This window comes from Neolamprologus brichardi, chromosome 22, assembly GCF_056152115.1.
Source record: "Neolamprologus brichardi isolate AB-2024 chromosome 22, ASM5615211v1, whole genome shotgun sequence".
Classification (NCBI taxonomy): domain Eukaryota; kingdom Metazoa; phylum Chordata; class Actinopteri; order Cichliformes; family Cichlidae; genus Neolamprologus; species Neolamprologus brichardi.
This window is the reverse complement of record NC_142124.1, coordinates 17,205,196-17,227,965: the sequence shown is the minus strand read 5'-3', so window position 1 is coordinate 17,227,965 and position 22,770 is coordinate 17,205,196. Positions and strand designations below refer to the sequence as shown.

Here is a 22,770-nt window from a genome sequence, read left to right as displayed (position 1 = left end):
TAGCTAACATGTTTCTACCATGAGCCAATAAGTTCCCAAAATGCTACACATTGCAGATTAAAAAGAGTGCTCTACATCTTTTTAAATCGAGCCTTTATCACAAAACTAAAACTTTTCTGCATCTAATAAATAACTTTGTAACTACGCTCAAGGGTTACCTAGGCAACCGGAGCATGGAATATCTGCCAGGGACCAATCGGTTACAATCAGGCCACATATCAATGGCAGTCAATTCAAATTCACAGTCGCTGAATCTCAGCGGCGTTGCTGCCGCTCGCTTCCTACGTGGACACGTCTTTATAAGTAATATGGTACATTCCATGCATGTATTCGTTAGTTAAGATTAATTTCATGATGAAAGGGAACATTTATCACTGAATGTCTCGGAAAGAACAGGTTTTAAATCCAAAACTCCCTGCAGGTAAAATATGTGACACTGACAAATGTGCAGAACACACCGATGCATAATCACAAGAACAGCCATGTTTACGAACCTGAGCGAGGTGCACATGCAGATGTGAATCCACATTACTACACAGCACAAATCTCATGATATTGCTTCTTAACCCGATTCAGGATTTACACATTTACAGCTACTTTTACAAGGAAAAATGACTTCAGGAACAGGGAGCCTCATTATCCACAGTGCTGCAAAAGAGTGTGCGTTGCTCCCGAGGAGGAAGGTTTTATTCATCTTTACTGAAAAGGCTTCTCAAAGCTCACTATAAAGCTGGGAGGAAAGTGCTTTAAGATGACATTGTGGAGTAGAAAAATGTCATCTTTTGAGGTGGCGATGAAACACTTTTAATAAGCATGACTCTCAGTTCAGTTTTCCCCGCCAGCAAGAAATGAAAAGGGCTCAAACAGGAAAGTTTGAAGAGTTTTATGTTCATTTTTGCTTTAAATGCCAATGATTGTGTCTATATACTGTGTGAGATGCATAACAGCAATACGTACTATGCTAACAATGGGTTCAACTACTGTCTGGTTGTAAGAATCCCCTCCACTGAACTTCAACATCCTCCAGCTCACTGTTTAGATTCCAAAATCTAAAGTTTTAGTTTTGGCTCAGTCTCTCAGTCTCATGTTTTAGCCAATCAAGATCTCACAAAACAGCTGTCTGCTCTGAAACAGGAGAACGAGTTCCATACAGACTCACTGGTGAACACAGTTGAGCACTCAGCAACATAAAAGCCAGAAATTTCCCATAGAAGTGGGAAAAGTGATGTTAAAGGGAAAGTACTGCAAATGCATTCAGTCAAGTGCCCTTAAGTGGCTAAAAACAGTTATTACAGATTTAAAAAGAAGGATATTTTATGCTTTTCTTTAGTTTCTGCCATATATATTCTGTCAAGACCATGAGTGTTTGTGCACGCAATCAGTGTGAGCCACAGCGCAGGATTCACACTGATTCAGACAGTCTTATTTTCTTGTCTTGGCCCTGCAAGATGTCAGTCAAATAGAGGCCAGCAAAATAAATATGGATTAAATATGGTTTTCAGATTCAGTCATCTGAACTCATTCTGCTACCTAGAAATTAACATATTAGGTCCCCTATAAAGTTTTATGTTAATGTTTACTTAAGACGAATATTTATATATTCAATTATTTTATTTTCTGATGATAAATATTTTAATAAGAGAAATTTAAACTTGTAGACGACAGGTATAAATCTCTAGTTTGTGTAATCCAATCTTACCAGCATGTTAAACAAACCCTCACATCCAGAAAGAAGGAGGAAGGTGTAGTAAATAACACGACTGTGGGACAAATGGGAATTTGTAAAAAGCTTTGAAATTGAAACGAGAGATCGACGCTGTTATGACTGACCATCATGTGCAGGATCATAAACACCATTTCAGAGTCACCAGCCTGTGATTCCAGGAATCCGTCACACAGAGAAAAGAAAAGAAACAAAAACTTCGTGTGTGATGCTGGTACCTGGTGAGTCCTCTTCACATGTGCCCCTCAGCTATCTCTTTGAACGGCAGCAATGGTGGAAATTCCAGAAAGAACATAAATGTTCAACATGACACCCAAACACACATGTAAAAAAAACACAGACTAACTCAGTTTGTTCAGGGAATCGATTTCTGTTTGGAGCGAGCAGTGAGACTATTCAACAGCAGGGCTCGCAAAATCGCTAGCCCGACGTCCCGGGGCTAGCGATTTTTCCAGTCGGGCTACCAAAATCTATCTCTGCCCTGCCCGTCGGGCTATCATAGGAAGGAAAAATGTATGTCAATGCTTTTGCATTCTTTCGGAAATGTAGCTGGGTAATTATGTCATTGGCATCGGTGAGCCACTGTCAGTATGTGACATATTGAAATCGCGTTTGAATTTGCGCTTGTTTTTTGCTTTCACTTTGCAATCGCTGAACTGTGTATAGAGAGCGACGACAGCACTGATTGGTGAGTGACGATAATTTGCGCACCAATTCCACTGACATCGTCTTATCAATCGTTAGCTTACTATGCAAACATGACAAGTGAAATCTCCCGTAGCAAGCTTAAACATGTGAGAGGTTGATTGCGCAGAGAATCGCTGAGCGTTATGTGAGTGCGTGTGTAAAAGCAGCAGGATATATATTTTAGTTCTGCTGAGCCAAATAAGACAGGTCAGGGTGAAGAAGGGACAGCCAAAGAAAAGCTTACCACAAAACGGAAAAGTTATGACAAATCAGACTATAAGGCAAAAAGAAAGTGCAGCTTTATGGTTTCATGGACAAAAGAATTTCTGTGGCTGCAATATGACGAGCTAAATAACCAGGGGTGCACATAAGTGGTCCGCAGGTGCGCATTCGCTGTCAAAATACAAAACGCACACAAGATAAGAAGTTGCAACGCGTGTTTGTGTACATAAGATTTTCTGGAGGAGGACAGACATTTGTTTAGAACTCTTAAAGATGTTGAAGAAGCAAACTCCTTTAAACAATTACTTTGGTTTTCCTCCACCTCCAAAGAAATGTCAGAAGGAGTCCGAACCACAAAAGAAGCGCGTATTCTTGGAAAAGTGGTTGCAGGAGGTGAGCTGGCTACAAACAAATGATGAACACACAGATGTGGTGCGGAATGTGCCGTGAAAATCCCACTCTAGCGGACAAAAACAGTGCCTTTTATATGGACGCAAACGCGCGTTGCAACTTCTTATCTGGTGCGCGTCTTTTATTTTGACAGCGAATGCGCACATGCGGACCACTTATGTGCACCCGTGTAAATAACATAATGTTCTGCCGGGTGTGTTGTTGGTTTTTCCACGATTTCTGAGTCGACAAGCGCCTTTGTTACTGGGACCAGTAATTTTAAGAAAGGCCCCCGTTAGAACCCATGAGAAATGCAAGAAATGCATTATTGCTCAGTCTGCAATATCTTTCCCAGAACAAACACCAATTGCAAATAACATACTAAAAATAAACCTGAAAAATCTGCTTAGAACAGCGTACTATGTTGCAAAGAGTGAACTACCACTGGCACAATTTAGCAGTCTTTGCAAACTTCAAAAACCCGTGACTTCAGTGGAAAATTCAAATTCAGGATCTGACACAGACTGATTCATGTTCTACAGTTCTTACAAGTTCATAGAAATTTCTGTTTAATTAGAACCAAGTATTTGAGTTGATGATTGTAATTTTTATACAATGTTGTAATTTGTGTTTCAACAATTTTTTGATTGACATCAATCAAAAAAATTGTTCTCTTTTTTATTCGGGCTACTTAAATTTATTTTGGGCTACCAAAGACTGAAGAGTCCCTGCCCGAAGGGCTACCAGGGATTTTGAAATTTTGCGAGCCCTGAACAGGAAGCTTCCACAAGAGCTCCGATTAGGGAGATAGCTCGCACTGATTCTTTTTAAATCAAATTTATACCAGGACAACAACAAATAAGTCGTTTTTACAGATGCTGGAACAATAACAACATGTTTTTCTTGCTGTTTATTCCTTATTTTGTTAAAGGAAAATGTTAAAGTGCAGCGATTCTTCATCAAACTATTTTTAAAGATTTAGCCGACATAAACCTGACGTTATAAAACACACACACACACTGAGAGTGAATTTCAGCCAGTGCTAACGTATAAACCGATGCTTCCCTTCTCAATAAGAAAGACTGACTTCTCTTTACTCGTATCACTTCTTCTGACCAAAAATAGTCTCTCTGCCTGAAATCCTGACCTAATTAGTCAGACTGATCTTAGTCATCCTCCCATGGTGATGGATTTACTTAAAAAAAAAGGGGGGGGGGGGGGGGGGGGGGGGAAGAAAAAAGCTTTACCAGGTCATCACTGAACAGATCTAGACCTTATAAATAATAAAAAAGAATCAGCTGAGAGTCGACTCAGTCATCTGATGCAGTCAAATGCTTTATTGTGGGAAAGACTGGGAACTGGATGCAGTGCAGACAGGACGTGACGGTACTGTGGTGGCCTCTGTGTGTGTGTGTGTGTGTGTGTGTGTGTGTGTGTGTGTGTGTGTGTGTGTGTGTGTGTGTGTGTGTGTGTGAGAGAGAGAGAGAGAGAGAGAGTTTTAGAGCGAGGGGGGAGGCCAATGTCAGCTCTATCACATGAAAGTCCAGATAGGTCAGAAATGATGCAGCAGATAAACTCACCACGGAAACACAGCACTGGCAGGTATTTTAAGTCAGTATCGACCCGATCTATTCCCGATTTATCGACGTGTGAACTAATCAGTTATTAATAGATTTATTTATATCTGTCAGAAAAGTCAAAGATCATTTCTCTCCACCTTTTCACAACATTTAAAGACACCTGCGCCGCTTCAGACACCAGTATGCGCGTCAAAGTCTGCCCAAAAAAATCAGTAAGATGCGAATTTGGCCACTCCACTCCAATTATAAACCATCAGGGTCCTCACGGCGCACGGGAAAAATTAAGAGCAGGATATGAAGTGGAATTTGACCAGATTAACTGAGGCGTGTCGGGCCTAAGGTTACATTCAGGCATTTCAGCAGGAGGGTCGTGTGCAATCACTGTAAGCCTTAACAGTGAATGCATCCAGATTAATGATCTAGAAGATGATTTTTTTAAATAATTCGCACATAAAAGAGCACAGTAGAAAGAAATAGCAGCAGCTGAGAGATCGCGGCCTAACCACAAACATATGATGCGTGTTTTTCTGCCTTTAGTTTGCACACATAGTCAAAAATCACTGAATGCTGCAACAAAATGAAGTACCTCAACAGCACATCCACAGTGCGTTTGCTGCTGAGCTCATACAAGCTCACCTAACTTGATTGCAGAGTATTAATAAACCCACCCATCTGTGATGCTTAGTCAGAAATGACACAGATGGCACGGACAGGAAACGCTGCGTCTTAACAACAACACCCTACGCTCTGACAAAGAAAAAAAAGGCTACATATGTTTTAACCAGGTGTTTGTTCTTCATGACGCCGACTGATCTATCGGCACAGCAAGAGAGCGAAAAGATTTTCCTCGAAATCAAAAGAGGGGAGCAGCGCAGAAGATTAAGCCCCAAGTTTTCTTCTTCTACATGTAAATAAAAAGGTACGCTTGATTAACATATCAGTGCGCTCTGAATGCGGGTCAGCATGAGAACCCGTTCCCTGCTTCCTCTCGTCCTTTGATTTGTCCGTCATGCGCTGGCTCCGACTGAAAGTGGCCACCTATGCCGCAGCGCTGGAATGCAGTTACCATGCAAAACAGGATTATTCAGCTTATTTCAGCTCCATTTGTTATTTTCAGTGGGAAAAGACAACAATGTTTTCACCGCTGGCAGCTGCTGTGGTAACACGATCTCAGAGTATCGCACAGCCATGTGTGAATCAGCCAATCAGCGACAGGGTTTGCCACTGTGTCAGCTGTGAGGTGAAACATTTCTCTGGACTTATTACTAACAACGGGCCGAGATCAGGCCTGCTGACCCGAGTTATCACTGCTTAATGTTTAATAGGGTATATATTGCTTAGGAGAAAAAAGCAATTTATGCAACATCTGACCACATTTTCTCTAAGAAAACAAGCAAAACATGACCTACATCCATAAAGCACATGCTTTCTGGCTATATTTGTTTCATAATACAACCATATGCCCATACTCTCCCTCTCTCTCTCTTACCAGCAATGCATTCAAATCTGTGGGTGTATTTCACAAACAGAAGTCATGGTGGATTTCTGTTCCATTCATTCCTCCTGTTGCCTTGAGTTAGCCATTACTATAATGTTAACGACACAAAAATTTACCCAGCGGCTGAATGAAAGAGAAAAAACACACTGTGCGGGATTTTTTTTTTTTAAAAAAAGGCTAATGGAAAATGACAGAAAAAGAACATCATGTCCCTGAAAGCAACTTTCTCTGGTGGAGAAACACACTGAAGAGGAGAACTTTCCTTTCCCTCTAAAGTGTTATTTCACAGTTGGATACTTCAAGTTAACGTGGAGATTTCTGCACTGCTTATAAATAAGATTCAGTAAGGAGCAGGGCAGCTTTTACAACCAGTGAACACTATAATACATGGGTCCGTTTATGTGCTGATGTGTGACGTGTTAAAGTTTTGGTACTGGGTGTAGCTCAGAGAGTCGCTGTATGACAACAAAAGCGAAAAGATGACTCAGACGCTCACAGAGAAGCGCGTGGATGGTGCTGCAGATGCTACAGACAGGCAGCAGAGACGCTGCATCACCATCCATCGCACCAGGCATCGCATGAACTCGCTCACCTGCTCACACCCAAGCCTCTCCACGCACAGATGTTTCACAAAGCCCACATCTGGTCCAGCCTTGATCTCCTGTACGGATTACTGACATTTATTTTATGATTTCTTTTTATTATAGTGCGGCAGCTTTTATCTGCAGCCTGAAGCAGAGGATGAGCAGGAGAGAGGTGAGCGCGTGCGCTAAAGGTCAACAGCTAAAAGATGCTGCACCTGAATACGCCGAATTCTATGTCTTTGATACGTTAGCACTTTAGCCAACGCAGTTAGAAGGCAAAACATTTACAAGGGAAGGAAAAACTCTCTGAACTTTCTCAGCTGCTGATTATTTATTGATGGTAAATGGTGCCACTGACCACTTAAAGAACTTTTACACTACTTAGACATGCAGAGCGGAGGAGCCGAGGATCAGTCGCCAGACTGGAGGACAACCTGCTGAACCTCCTGAGCAAGAGTTGCAACAATCGCAGTCTGAAAGACTGAATCATGAGCATAGATGAAACACTCTGAAGGCTGATTGATTTTTTAAATCAATAAATCAAGTCATGATTTTAAGTAAACTAAAAGCAGGAGCGCTGCTTTAGCTCACTGGGTAGAGCAGGTGAGCCACATGGATAAAGCTAATGCAGAGCCTATGCTTGAATGCACCCAGAGGCCATTTGCAGCACGTTTTCCTGTCCTATTGCAGAAAGAGTTAAAAAATCTCCTAATATATATTGCAGAGAAAACAAAGATATTGTATGTAATACCAATATTTTCTTACATCCACAGGATTATCAGATCCCACAATTCCCATAATCCAACTTGATTTCCCTCAGCTTCCAGCCTGGTTTTCTTCCTAAAACCATAGCTATCCTCCCCATGTGTGGAGTTCAGTTCTCCTAAAATGCTGAATAGATTTTTAGCTATCAGTTCAAAGATAACTGCATTCTCAGCTGTTGTAATGTCAAAAAACATCATTACCACACTGAACGTATTTTGAGTAGCAGGTTTCAGTCAACCCTACAACGATTCCCCTCAGGACGAAGGAGTTACACACTCCAACCCCTTCTCCACCTTCTTAAGTCATCTGTCACCGCACAGCTGTGTGTCACAGATGCTCTCAAGCAGCTGAGTAATGGGAACGCCCACTTCAGGATGCCTTAAGTTGCAAAGATGTCTGTGACGAGATGTAATCACACGCATGTGGGGAAAAAAAAAGAGTGCGAGATAGCACACCAATGAGCAAAGACTGGAGGCAGGAGGCAGAGAAGACAAGTGCAGCTGAGAGATTCATCACCCTGGTAGCCCAGAAACGCTGACAGCTCGTGCACGACTTTCTACCAGTAACTATGAAGAAAACTGTCAGGACTGCTGGCACCGGATGTGCCACCAATCTGTTAGCCTCATGTTGTCATGCTGTCAAAATAAAGACCCAGACATGAAAAGATCACGACACACACACAGACGTGAACCAACAGAGTGTCATCCAGCTGCTGGACTGCTGCAGAGGAAGCACATCAAACACCAAAACAGACAGATTATCAGCTTAGGACGCTAAAACGCTTATGACAATCATAACGCTGCTACTACCAACTGCTGCGGCCAGAGGTGTGTGTGTGTGTGTGCCAGTGTGTCTGATATCATGGATCTCCCATGACGTCTCGTGCAGAGCATGCAGCATGTGGTGCACACCTCACAGAACAGTAACGCAGATGTGGGGGATGATTAATGGGGAACACCTCAGACAGACACACACATGCCAAGCTGATCTGCTCAGAAACAACAGGAGGAGGGGATGAGGATGGGTTCAAACAACCTACCATAAATTCCTCATCTGCATCTATGCAGGAGGGCACAGAAAGGACAGGGGGGGTAAATAGATGTGGAGAAGGAGGGTGGAGAAAGTGCCAGAGAAAGGAGGGATGGAGGGAAACTGATAGAAAAACACAATAATATAGATGGAAAACCCAAAGGGATGCCGAGCAAGCACTCAGCGTGATTGATGCCCCCCGCCCCACACACACACACGCACACACACAGAGCTGGACACTTATTAGGTCCATTAGCGGCACATAATTGTTCCGGTTTTCCATCTTTCATACATCACCACTTCTTACTTGTGCAGTCAGAAGAAAAACAAAAACAAAAACATACAAAGAAAAGTACACACAAGCCTGTGTGTTTGTGTGTGTTGTGACTTTAATGGGATATAACACGTTGGCGCTTCGGCACTATTATCCACAGTCATTGTGTTTAAGCCGCACTGTTCCCAACACTGGCCTAAAAAGCTCTGATGTGTCTTTAGGCAGCTCAGTCCTCTGTAGCGATTCTATAGGCTAATCTTATTGTAGCTCCGCTCATTAATAAGCCAGCACTGGTTTCAGTGTCTCTCTTAGAGGGACGAGTGAAGCAGAGTGAAAGAAAAGACAAACGCTGCTGTGACACTGTGACTGAAAATGGTCACAGGAAGCAAAAACTGAGTCGCTGTAATGAAGCAGACTGTCAGAGGGGCCGTGGTGTCCACCTCAAACTCCCATCAGACACAAACCGATGAACGCTGATCGTATTATTTATATAAAAAAGTTAATGCAGCATGTCTGCTTTTAATACAGTTGACTAAAAGCTACACAAGATTAAGGTTTTACTATATTGATGTTATATTCCATATTTGTATGAGCTTCCAGACCGTCACGGTGCCCAACAATCATCCTCTTGTGCTTTAAATCAAACTAATGCGGCTCTGTGGTCAGATTTTCTTAAAGTCATCTATGGTTGTGAAAAGCGGAATTAAATGGACCCCGGGGTAGAAGTATTAACCCCCATTTATGGTGTTTGGTATTGGAGGAATTAAGAATTTCTTAATTTCTTACTACTGATAAGTAGTGGTGTGCAATACTGCATATTTTGGTATCGATACGATACCAAGTAAATATGGGCCAGTATCGCTGATACCAATACTTTTCCATAAATAATTTTATATGTTTTATTTTAATGTTTATATAAATTGGTAGTGTTTCCACTATACCTGACAAGCTTTCTACAAATCCCACATTCACAGGGCGCTACTCTTTCTCTTTGCCATTCTTCTGTTGCATTTTCTCTGTGCTGATGAACCTGAGCGAGCAACTTGCTTGTTTGTATGCTTTGTGCGTCTAAGTCACGTCACGTGACGGCAACATCTAAACACAAGAGGGGGGTGTGTGCCTGCTCTGCGCTGACACAGGAGCGGCGATTCCGGTGACCTGGCTGTTTAGTCTTTGCCGAAACCACAGCACTGCAAACAAGAGCGGAACCTAAAGTAAAAAATCGATCTCACCAGGCTAGTATCAATCTGATACCGATACCAACTTGGTATCAATACAATCAATATTTGGATCAATCCGCCCAACACTACCGAGCACTAGTACCATCAAAACCTTAAGGACACCCATCCTTTTATATGACAGAAGAAAGAAAAAGTATAGCAGGTCCATTTTAAAGTGAAAGTACAATTCCACCTTGTGGTACATGAAATTCTTCTAAACAAGCTCTGCCTTCCTAGATGGACACCCATCAAAGCTGTCAAGGAGTGACCCAGACGTCAGTGGCATTTGAGGCATCATTACCTCACGATGTTTGATCTGGCAGGACGTACAGCTGAGGCTGGTGAGAATTTAAGTTCTGCAAAATAAATAATTAGTCAAAAATGAAATTGTAAATATAAACATAAAGCTATACGACATCAATAACCGAGCGACTTTCTCGCGACTTTTCAAAAAAAAAGTATCTGCTAATCGTGGTGTAACCACCATCAAAGTGACCTCCAGTAGTGACTCTTCCTCTCCAACTTAAAGTTCCTCTCTTATCTCATCTGACCCCCCCCCCCCACCCCACCTTCCCTGAAGATACCATCACCCTCCACCACTCCTCATTCCTTCCAGCTGATCCCTTCCCTCTGCCTCAGTCAACCCTCCACTCCCTCCACATACCACTTAACCCCAGTGTAACAGCTTATGACCCACCTTCTTGACACCAGAGTTCCCAGCTAACATGAAAAACCTCCCACACACCCCCCCTGAGGGGGCAGTGATTGTAAAGCCAGGCATGTTGCAACAGCCTAATAAGACTATCATCCTGAGATAACCTCTGACTTACAGCTGGCAGCTTTATCTCACTCCACATCCTAAATGGAGGTTTATCTCAGTTAGCTCAGCATGTGATGAAGCTCTTTACACAAACAGACATTTCTGCTAAACTTTGGAAAGTTACAATGAGACTCTGTTACTAAAATAACATTAGACTGGATGTGTTCTGAAAACAACTGTCATCTACAGTATACCAGTGATCAGAATGACCCATTTTCTCCACAGGGAGCATTCAAGTTTCATCAAAGGACCAAAAAAAAAAATCTGCCTCTTGCAAGTCACGGTTTGTATCACAGCAGCTTCCCAGACGCAGGTTAAAAATGGAAGTCAGGATGAACTCAGCAGGAGTTTTGAGACTTTATTCTTCAAGTCGTCCTAAATATCAAACTTCTTCAGAGCGTTCGGAGTGTCAAAAGACTCCAATTGGATTCATTTCATTCCACTGGGATGTGGAGAGCTTTAACTTTCTGCAGCCTACGGTCCTTAAAAAATAACTATCAGCTGTGAAAACTTCAAGGAGGCACTCCTCCTGTAAGAATGCAAGGCCTTCGTTTTCCCCAAAAAACCACATATATGCGCACAGATGGAAAAACATATGTAGGTGCATGCAGTGAATACAAGCACCCACACACACACACACACACACACACGCACAGTAGCAAGCAATATTCCTGAGAAGTACAAGTGGGTGTACTTAGGAAGAAAAAGGTCAAGTGCGCCATGTGTGAGACGCTGATAGACTTAAAAGCACTAAAATACTTACTGTGTTCACAATGGACTACCAGGTCATGCTTCTCTTGTTTTGGCATTTGCATAACCTTCATAATGCGCTTCTGTTGAAGTATCTACATGAGGCGGTCAGTGAGGTCACACCATGGTAGAAAAATCAGCGTAGTGACCAATACGTTGATTTAAATGGTAAATGGCCTGTATTTGTATAGCGCTTTTTTACTAGTACCTAAGGACCCCAAAGCGCTTTACACAACCAGTCATCCACCCATTCACACACACATTCACACACTTAAAGAAGATTTGCTTTTAGCCCTGAAGTATGAAAGTGATCCCAGAGCTGAAAAAGAAGCCAATGAACAAGTGCCGAAACGTGTAGTTCCTTAAATGACCACTTGAATGATCACTTTTGTTAATAACTGTACAGGGGTGACTATTTTTTACTGCATAAAGGTTAAAGTTTGGCATTATCCAGAACGTGGATGCTTAGGGTAGCCTGTGTTTGCTGTTGTCTGAGTGAAAACTAACTTCTTATTTTAGATCACAGTAAGTAACATGCAGACTTTGTTAGCCCAGCTAGCTAGTGGTTGCTGATAACTTGCCAGGTTTAGCCTCTCATTCACTTACAGACACTCATAAAAAGAAACAAACAAACAAACAAACAAACAAACAAACACATACAAGTTTGAGTTGTCCAAATTTTCAAAATTGAAGCTTCAAAACAGTATTTCCAAACAAATGGGTGATGTCATGTTAGTTACATCATCTATATACAGTCTATGTAGTAAACTAGCTCTCTTTTGGTTTTGAAATACAACCTATTATCAGATTTACTGGTTTTTATGACTAATATTTCTTTAATATCTTCATAACGATACAAAAAAACCATCACAAAGAAATATTCTCTGTAGCACTACAAACAAAACTTCAACACCTTATTTGAATGGTTTGATAAGTTGACAAGATAATTATAGTTTACTAAAATTAACAGCAATTAAATTAAAAACTTTGCCAAGAGTTTGGGCTTGGTTTCGATTTTTGAAATGGTGTTAGAGGGCTGCTGCTCAATAAAAAATAATGTTGATGATCGACACTAACTTGAAATGGTTAGATTTTTTTCCATGCAACAATGCCAAACTTTCTTTGGAAACGGCTTCAAAACCATAAACATACTTCCTTGTTTTATCTGATAGTGAACTGAATATCTTTGGGTTTTGAACTTCTGGTCAGATTTAAAGAAGAGTGACATCTAACAAATCTCTGGGCTTTGTGAAACTGGCAGCTGTCCCACTTAGTTGACACCAACGCTGCAGTGTTGTGTTTTGGTAGTTGAGGGGAAAACCCAACAAAATGACAGAGCCTCTGAATTTCCTCCAAACCACACAGTCATAATTCCTTTAATGAGGCATTTGGAGAGAAAGAGAAGGAAATGAGTGCATGTGGGTGTGCTTGCCCCTGCATGTGTGAGACTCAGAAAGTGAAAGCTGGAGAGAGAGAGGGGGAGAAAAAGGAGGGACGGTTGAGGCAGCAGATGCGGGGAATGAAAAGCTGGTTGTGGTAAAGTGGAGAGAAGGTGAGGGGGGGAGCATGTGTGAGAGTCTGGGAACAGACGCTGGTCCTGCATCCCCGCAGCCCATCTCAGCTTGGCACAAACACCCTACCCCTCGTCTCCAGCCCCCTTCAAACAGCTTAACCACGGCCCAAACAGCCTGGCAGCGAAGCAAAGCACTTCCACTTAACCATATCAAAGTCAGCCTGGCGCTGCACTGAAAGAGCATTTAGCCCTGAAAAAAACAGAAAGCCCTATTCCTCAGAAACGGCATGAGCAGCCAGGATGGACGTCTGCGTGGTTTTATAGGCAGACGATTTTCATGTTGTTTTGTTGTTATTTATATGTGTGCTGGAGATGGCTTTGAACTGAAGACTTCTGATTGCCTGAAGAACCTTTTGATCAACTTGGAGGACACGCAGCTGAAGAGATAAGGTCAGCTCAGTTGGAAAGCCTTTAAACAGGGCTAGATTTTTAAAATTCGAGGAAATTCATGCATCCCTCTGGGTTAGAGGGCCCAGGAAGCAGCAATCTGGCAGGTAGAAACCTGCTAACTACTGGCAATGTCTTCTGACAGAACAGTCAGGGCTCACTTCACAGACAGTTCCTCCTCAGCACTGCTGCTGCTCTGTTTATCTGCTCTGGTTCAGCTGGAAGATCCACCGTGGGTGGTTTCAGTGGACAATGGATGCCCTTTGACCCTGCCTCATCCCCAACAAACCCGGAGATGCATTTGTAAAAATCACTGGCCCGATTCTCGCCTTTCACTTGCACTGAGTCCCAACACGTGTGGATGCTGCGATAATACAATTTTAAACCTAGTTTGCATGCTTCCAGTCAACACTGATCACAGCGGATCATCTGTCAGAAGAACAGAGTGACACATGACACAAAGAGCCGCACACGCACATGTTCGAGGCTAAAATACTCTCCGTTGTACAGTGTCGGAGTTCAATTTTCTGAAGTTGTTTATTTTCAGAAAAGCGTGAAGCCCCCAAAACAAATTATTATTCTATAAGTTTAATCATGTGATCTAAGAGATTTATGTAAGGGGTTGAAAATGAAATTATTATAGGCGTCCGTACGTTTATCCTCCACTAAGCTCCATCCTCGGTGAAATCAATTCACGCGTCGCCTTGATCCACTAACCCAGTGCCCCGGGGAATCAGCCTTCCTCCACAGTGGGGAAAGAGGAGTTCCCCTGAATGAGCGCACCAAACCACGAGCCTATTTTGTTCCCGGTTTAACCCTTTGTCAAGTAGCACCGAACAATGCTTCAACCCACCTCTGGAAAAACTTCACGACAGCGGCTCCTCAGCGGCGTCTCCGACCGTCTACCTGCGCCTCTCCATCCATGCGTAAGAAAAATATATATAAAAAAAAACACAAAAGTGATTTTTCGCTTTCTGCGCGGAGGATTTTAGCACCGATTCAGTGACAGCTCAGAAAATCTCATTCCCAGAGAGACGGACCAGCTGCCGGGATGAGTGATGGATGATCGTCGCTTTATTTTTCACCCCCCCACCTCAACGAACAGTCGTCGCGGCTCCGTCCAGAGCAAACACTGAGCCCACTCACACATTCCAGTTTGTGTTTGCAGCGCTCCTCCTGAACAGCGGCGGCCAATCAGAGGCGGAGGATGTCATGGGGAGGGCGGGGTCGATCTTTTCTGTACCCCAACCACGGCTGAAGAATGACCCCCAACTCCATCGTGTGGCGGTGGGGGTGCCCGTACGTGCATTCATTTACGCGTCTCTCCCTTTGTCTCCATCTCCGAAAATGAACGAGCTGTATTATCGATAGTTTCAAAGACTGAATACTTCTGTTATTTAATATCTCACCTTGATAACCCTGCAAAGGGTGGCCAATATCAGCTGAGATCATATTATTGCATAATTTTGCAGACCTCTTTTGGTGCTTTTTATTGGCTATAATCTACAAGCTAACACTCATACAGACATCAAACAGGGTTACTGCACTGTACGCGCATTGGTTGACGTCTCAGCATGCTGTGAAGCTGCCCTGTTTTATCTGCTGTGTACAGTGTAGATAATAAAAACTTGGCACAGATAATAAGCGGAGACTGAGAGCCAATAGGAAACATTTATTTGGAGTATTTGGAGTGTCTCTCTTTTATTTTGATCTATAAATAGTCCAAATGACAATTTGTTATTTCTATATATAAATGTGTTATAAATATGTGCCAAGCTAATGATGTGCAATTAAAAGGAAAGACTTTCATAAACATGCTGTTTGTAAAGGTTTATCAGCTATGATCTGCACTTCATAAACCATTCACCATTAGGGATGCGTTCATGCACACTCACATTAGAGAAAATATAGAACAATGTATTGAGTAGGATCAGGGGTAGGCAACTCCAGGCCTCGAGTGCCGGTGTCCTGCAGGTTCTAGATCCCACCCTGGGTTAACACACTTGAATCAAATGATTAGTTCATTACCAGGCCTCTGGAGAACTTCAAGAAATGCTGAGGAGTCATTTAGCCCTATAAATCAGCTGTGATGGATCATGGACACATCGAAAACCTCCAGGACACCGGCACTCGAGGCCTGGAGTTGCCTACCCCTGAGTTAGATTATGAATTATCTCCATGTGCGTGCGCTCTGGACAGCAGTGGGATCATGTTTAGGAAGCTTTCATAGCTTTAAGGAATTAAAATAATTTCATGCCTCATTCTGCAACATTTCACCAGTGCCTCGCTGTTTCATTTCTCTTATTGTCAGGTTGTACGACTGATTATATAATTACCCGTGAATGTACATCTTAGCACCAACAGATTATTCCAAATTACCTCGTCAGCCTGTTTGCCTCAATAGGGGTTTGCTGGGAGGTCTTTTCCTTGGAAAGCAAGCTGCAAACTAACCGAATTACATGCGAGGGAATCATGAAGAAGACAAACGCCTCCATCTTTAGAAGCTACAAACAGCATGAAGCACAGGTGCTGCTATTTGAGGCTGAGGGAAAATACATTTCTGTGGCACGACTTATAAAGAGCGACTCGTCGTGAAGTGCTCCTGCCAACATAATTGCCCTCCATAAGTGGATACATTGTTCCGCTGAGTCCATACAAATCCAATTCAGCTCACCCTTCCAAGAAGCAAAGGGAGCAGAAAATGGCTTGTCCCTTTTAATCCATCAGCTTGGTTTTTAGTAGAGAGAGGGACTTTTAAAACGACTCACCGATATGATTAATCTTAGAGGGTGGGTTCATGAGGTTTTCACGCAGGTTGGAAATTGGTCAGTTTCTTTAATTTTGTGTTAAATTATTGTCTTTTCTTAAAAAAAAGGCCAAAGGTGCTCTTTAGGGTGAGAAGCTGTGATCAGATATAAGTGGCACAAGGTCCAAAAGAATCAAGAAGAGGCTACAGAGATGCATAAGGTGGTTAAACATTGTTACAAACACCTTTAAAACACATCTTTCCGTCTTCAGGACTGCTGATCGGCCAGCTGTACAGTGCATTGGAGGGAAAGCTGGGTTTGCTGTCCTTTAATCCTTTCCTGGATAAGTGTGCACTAAAGTGTAACACATGCCCAAATCAATCTTTATGAGCAGAATTTTAAACTGAAAGGATCGCTGATTTCACCAGCGTCCTGCAGTAGCTACAGCAGGAAGGGGAACCCTTTCACTTGTGACCACAGACTGCTCAGCTGTGATTCACCGAGTGTATTAGTTCCTTGTTAAAACATCGATAAAAAGGCAGAGAAATCCACGGAACTCATAATCTGATAGAAGTAGGCTAGCTTAGTCATAAATCAAAGCCTGTTGAGCGATCGACTTTACGGACAGCTTTCGTGGAGCGTGATTTCGACATGACACGAATGTAACTTAGCTTTAGGGAAACACAGAAGAAATGAGATGACTGTGAATCTGTAAAGTGAGCTGACAAAGTGACTCAAATCGTCAAAGTCATTCTTGATTTAATTTCTACTTGATGGGAAATGCATACGCCGGCCATTAGGCTGCATAACGATGATGACAGATACAGACAGAGAGGAGGGATGAATGAAAGACAGATAAAGGTTTAGAGGAACGACTTGGAGGAAATGTCCTTATTGTATTTCTTGCGAAAAATCAGATGATGATTTAAAGTGTTTATGTCTGAAGGGAAGCCATAAAGCCACCATTTGGCTTAACGACATAATGCTAACTTTCTGAATTGTTTTGATCACCCTAAGGCGTCTCTTCCTCATTAGCAGCTCCATATGTTCTGCTGTCAGCGAACTTTCCCCACCTGAGCCTGCCAGATAAATGCAGCCACTCACCTCAAACACGATCATTACTCAGCCTTCGTCTTTCACACTAGCTGTGGCCGAGCGGTTCATCCCTATTTTTTTTAATCATCTTTTCAGCAAGTACATTTTTATTTGCTCTCACTTTGTGTTGTGCATTTTGCTGTTAAATCTCAGGTCCAGTAGAGCCAGAGAGTTGGTTTCCATGAGCTCCTCGATTAGCACTAACACACACACTCTCTCTCTCTCTTCCTCTCAGCTGTTGGACAGCCCAGCCTGTAATTATGGCTGTCATCAACAGCCCCGGACCGGCGGCTATATTTACCTCCATGTACATGCACACCACAAAGAGAACAACATATAGACCAGGCAGACCAGTTACATACAAACAAAACCACACATCTAGCAATATATTTTTAAAAAAAGCCTGCATACCTAAACTAAGGCTAAAGATTTCCTCCACATGCACGAATTAAGTTACACAACCAAGGAAAATCTGGATGTGAATCAATTTTTGTCCAATATATTATCCTATATTGCTAATGAATCAACTTGCTCTAAAAAGTTTGTCCCTTCTAAGTTCTGCCAAGCAAAACACCTCAGGTAAAATGCTCGTGCGCACCTGTCCAGAACTTAATGAGTCATCTTGCTAACAAACAGGCAGACAAGCAAACAAATGAGCTGGAACAGTTACATAACGCCCTCAATCAAGGTTTAAAAAAAGAAGTGCTTTTTCCTTTCTCCTTCCTTCTCTGGTGTGCTCCAGCTCTGTCAGTCCCTCCCCGATTTAAACTGCACTTAAAACATACTTGTTCCACACTTTTATGGTGGCTGCCAGCGTCTCCTGACTTCTTTGACTTTAAAACCTTGTTTCTGTGTGGGTCTAGCTGCCAAGCGTACGTGGGTGCATACCCTGTTCACATAAACCTACACACCCTTTCATATACACAAACTATGAATGGAAGAACGTCCACTGACCTCCCAGCAGCACAGCTCCTTTCCTTCCATACCAACCTCCACCACTGCTGCTGTTCACCACCTTCAGTCTCCTGCTCGGCCTGTAGTGCAGCATTGAAACTCCTGTCTCTCTCTGTAGCTCAGACTCTACTTCATTCAAACTTTTTTATTTTACATTTTACTCTTTTCTTGATCCTTTTTCCATATTCCCTCATCTCTGCTTAACGGCGTCTGACTGCTAAAGCCACGATGATTTCAAAAGACCACATGACTGGAGGGCCAGGAGGTCAAGGCTAAAGGATGTACAGGCACAGCTGATGATGATGTGTGTGTGACTGAAAGGCTGAGTGCTGCCTATGCTCAGATTACTTGCCTCGTTTAGGTCGAATCATTGTTGAATTTTTCTCCTCTGAATCCAACACACATTACGACATCAGCAGCTCTACTTTCATTAAAACCACGCTTTATTATTTGCTATTTATTTATGTGCTCTAAATATGCAGCTGCTTTTACTGCTGCCCAAACAATGCACAGGTTTAATAGGTAACCACGAGTGTAACTCACAACATTAATGAAGCTTCTGCTCTTTGCAAGTTATATAAAAGGGAAACTCAAGCTTTGTGTTGTGAAATCTGTTTCAGTCTTTGTTTCAAATCCATTTCTCAGTACATCAAACATGTTCTGTGGCTAGTTTTCAATTCCGGTTGATTGGAACAATCAGCAACACTCATAAACCTCAGAACTGGTTCAGTTTACTGCACAAAAAAAACCCCTCTGTGTATAGACTATCATTAGGGTATTGACACACTGGATGCTGGCATTCATGTGAATAAGAGAATCATCTCTGGTCTGAATCTCGGTGGAAATCCAAGTGGACAAAGGCACCAAAACGAGGTGCTCCAACCTGTTCCTGTGCAGTTCTTGTGGCTGTTCCAGCAGGACTATGCACAGCTCTGCACTGCCAGAGTAGTGCACGTCTTTCTGGATCTGTTCTACTGTACGACATGCTGGGGATATGCTCGGCCAAGGGTGGCTTGGCGACTGGTTGCATCCCATCAGAGGGACCCATACCTCATTTTCAATGTCTTCTACACACACATAAATATATGATAAAATCTATTTAAAACACAATCTTGTTCTTTATTTTTGACAAGTATCATCACTACTGTGAATAAAGTTTATTTAAAGCTGCTATAAGTTTGTACAAAGCTGCCTATTATTCAGTACGTCTCTCTGAGTCAGACGTACTGTACAGAGGTGAATCAATTACAGGCCGTGTACTGCATGGCTCCATGGCTCCTGTCTGCTTTGGTCTGTAATGACAGCTTGGCTGTTGCAGGTAGACTCCTGGCCCCTCTGGGGCTTGGAGGCATCCCATGCATGTGTGTGTCAACAATATCATCCAACTCACAGTCAGAGTAACCTGACAAGGCGTGGATGTGTGTTATAGAGCATGTTTCTGACTCTGTATAGATTTAAAAAGCTCCACAAATGAAAAAGAATTCAGCAGCGAGGCTCCTTACTGGTTTTAGCAGACACTACCACATAACCATCTTTAGAAATGGTTAAGAAATGTGACTGACTGGCTTTAAAACACGTCTGTAAGTGGTGAATTCGTTTTATTAAAATACATTTTGAACTGTTTTAGTTTGGAATTTGTTATTTATAGTGAAATGTTGCTGTGGAATGATGCCACTTCGGTTAACATTGTCGCCTAACAGCAAGAAGTTTCTAGTTTCAAACCTCCTTGTCCTCTGGAGCCTTTTTGGATGATTGCAGGTGCTTCCTGCAGCTGCATGGGTTTTCTGCAGGTGCTCCTGATCCCCCCCACCTCCACAGTCCAGCCGATGTTCATGTTAGGTCAGCTGGTGAGTCTAAATGGGCCTTAGGTGTGGATGTGAGCTTGTACTTCTTCTTCCTGATGGGTGGCATACCTGCAAAGAGAACTCTGCAAGATCCAGGTAACTTTCTCAGGATTTATGCTTGTGCTTAACCCTCACTGGTGGCTTGTCCATTTAAATTACATGCACTCTGACCCAGTGCCAAATAAGAGGCGCTAATCTGTTCTGTGAAGAGCCATGGGTGGCCTGCTACGCTCCATGCTCTAAACAGGGTTACCTCACTGTGAGAGTAGTTCCAAACCACTAAGTGTAAACCTCGCACGCCCAGTGCTGACCACAGCACACACTGCCATGGTAACCGCATGAGAACTGTAAACCGAAAGGTGAAACTGCCGCCTTTCATATAAACCACGTGCAAATATCAGTGAGCAAAAAAAAGGCTGAGATATGTCTGCAGAGAGAGAAAGATTTCTGCTCTTGCATCATCTGGCTTACTGAATGTTGCACCATTAAACGTCCCCTTTGTTTTTGTTGCTCTTTTAATTTTTCTCTCGCCTCTCGTTCAGTGAGAGCTGCAGAAAATAATAATAGTAATAATAGTTGTAGGCTTCTGGCTAAAGTAGGTCAGTGAAGCCAACTGTCAGAAGCAGGAAGAGGGGAGATGTAGAGCAGAGCAGTAATATGCCAGCTACACTAGGTCCCCTCAGGTCAGAGCTTTCCCCAACACAGAGTGGCCGCTGACGCATGAACTGCAGGGCTGTCACGTTAGTCTGTTAGCGTGTTGCATCCCTGTGGACAGAGACGACATCTGTGGCCACACACTGGAGGTTTTGTGTGTGGGTGGACTGCCAGTGTGTGAATTTTCAAGGCAGTTTTCAAACAGGAATGGCTCAGTGCATGTGTGTGTCTGACGGCGGGGCGACTTAGTTCACAACATTCTCGAGCTCAGCCCGCTCCCCCTGTCGTACTCGCTCTGATAACAGATATGCATTTCCATTGATAGCATCCCTGACAAACCAGTTTGTGATTGGCAGTCATGGGAGGGGTGAGTGTCTCTTTATGTCCCATAAAAGTTCAGCTCAAGCTGACAGACAGCAACAAACATCGGCCAAATTACTGCCTGGTCTGACCACCGTGCTGTCCGACTGAACTCTCTGTTTTCGCTGCGGGGAAAGCTCTTCATCTAAGTCTGATATAATCATGGTGTGATTTTCAATTGCAGCTTACACACTTTAACAGTGAAGTGAGTCACAGGTATGAGGGTTTCCATTATTAAGACAGTATTGTCTGCTAAACCCCAGTGCCACAGATTCTGATGCTATAAAGAAGAGTAAAAGGGAAGCAAAAACAAATATAATTTTAGTGCCAGACGATATAAGCAACAATCATACCAAATACTGAGATTCCTTGTGTAATTTCTCCAGAAATACTGCCTTAAACAAGCTCTGGCAAGACAAGCTTTAGCCCAGATATCAGATTTTGCACTACACAATTATGGTGCCATGATAAAATGATAATATTGTGTGTAAACATTTTGAAAAAAGTGCTTTAAGTCAAAAACATTCTCAACTTCCACGGTAGTGGTGACTTTAACTAGCATAACAAAATAGTAAATGCCAAAGCCATAACGTAAGAGCACCAACAACAACCATAGAGGAAATCAGAACATCCGAAAAGACTTGACCTAAAAAATATGTATTATTGTCTTACATGAGCCAAATAATAAAAATCTATCTAAACAGGCCTGAACAAATGTTACTTACATATCAAGTGTTCAGTTTGTACAGCTAAACCAGAGCACTAAGCTGCAGTGATTCACTCAGACCTGCCACAAGCAGGGCAAAGGAGGGCATTTAAAGAGAGCAGCTAATGTTAGCTCCAAAACCACCTTTCCCGACCAGTTGGTTTGTGGTTGCTAAGGGTTGATGCTAATCGCTAGAAAAATGATTGGTAAAACTCCAGGAATGAGATGAGTCTCATAGGAGCACGCACTTGGTGACAGTGGGAAGGAAAAACTCCCTTTGAAAAGGATGCTCAGGGAGATGCAGCCATCTGTTTTGCATTTAAATTTCTGCCCCAGTCTGATACTCAGTTTGAATTTCAGCAGCTCCTCTTGAACATGCCTATATGCCTAAATGCACTCAGCTGCCACCATGTGATTGGCTGATTAGACATTTGCATTAACAAATAGTTGAGCAAGTTCTGACAAACAAAGCTAGTCATTAACTGAGTCAGGTTTGACTGCACAGCTGTTTTTCACATCTAAAATGGGCTTAAAGGATTTCCAATGCAACAAAGAGTTCAGACTCTAAGTGCAGCGCATTATATGTTGCAGAAGTTTTCGGTCTTGTTCTCTGCAGTCTCGTTTTCTCTCATCGCACAAGCACTTGGAACCACTCAGTATTTTATCGGCATCTTATTCTTTCTACAAAGTGGGGTAGATCATAAAAACACTTGATGCACTAGTGTAGTGCTGATTTAAATGACGTAAAATTTGCTAACTATCTAAAACTGAAGTCAGCTTTAGTCACTGCGCTATCATGGCTCAATATCCTCTTTGCTCCCCACTCATTGGTCGTGATCCACTGTCATCGGGCACAATGTCAGCGGGGAAGGATTTGGTTTCCTCTGCTGCACAAGGCAAGTACAGAC

The 22,770-nt window shown here is 42.6% G+C and overlaps 1 protein-coding gene across 6 annotated transcripts in view; it reads right to left on the bottom strand.

The window, feature by feature from the left end:
- ripor2 (RHO family interacting cell polarization regulator 2) overlaps positions 1-22,770 on the bottom strand; it is a 67,566-nt gene that overhangs the window by 32,177 nt on the left and 12,619 nt on the right. Inside the window, exon 1 of one of the 6 annotated variants that reach the window (XM_087835062.1) lies at positions 18,299-18,483. The exons of 3 other annotated variants lie outside the window; for them this stretch is intronic. In XM_087835062.1, the coding sequence (XP_087691188.1) occupies positions 18,299-18,392 (94 nt within the window). In that variant the 5' untranslated portion in view covers positions 18,393-18,483. Of the gene's footprint in view, positions 1-14,355; positions 14,673-18,298; positions 18,484-22,770 lie in introns of those variants that run through there. 2 more of the 6 variants (XM_035906552.2, XM_006787856.2) reach the window with 2 other exon arrangements.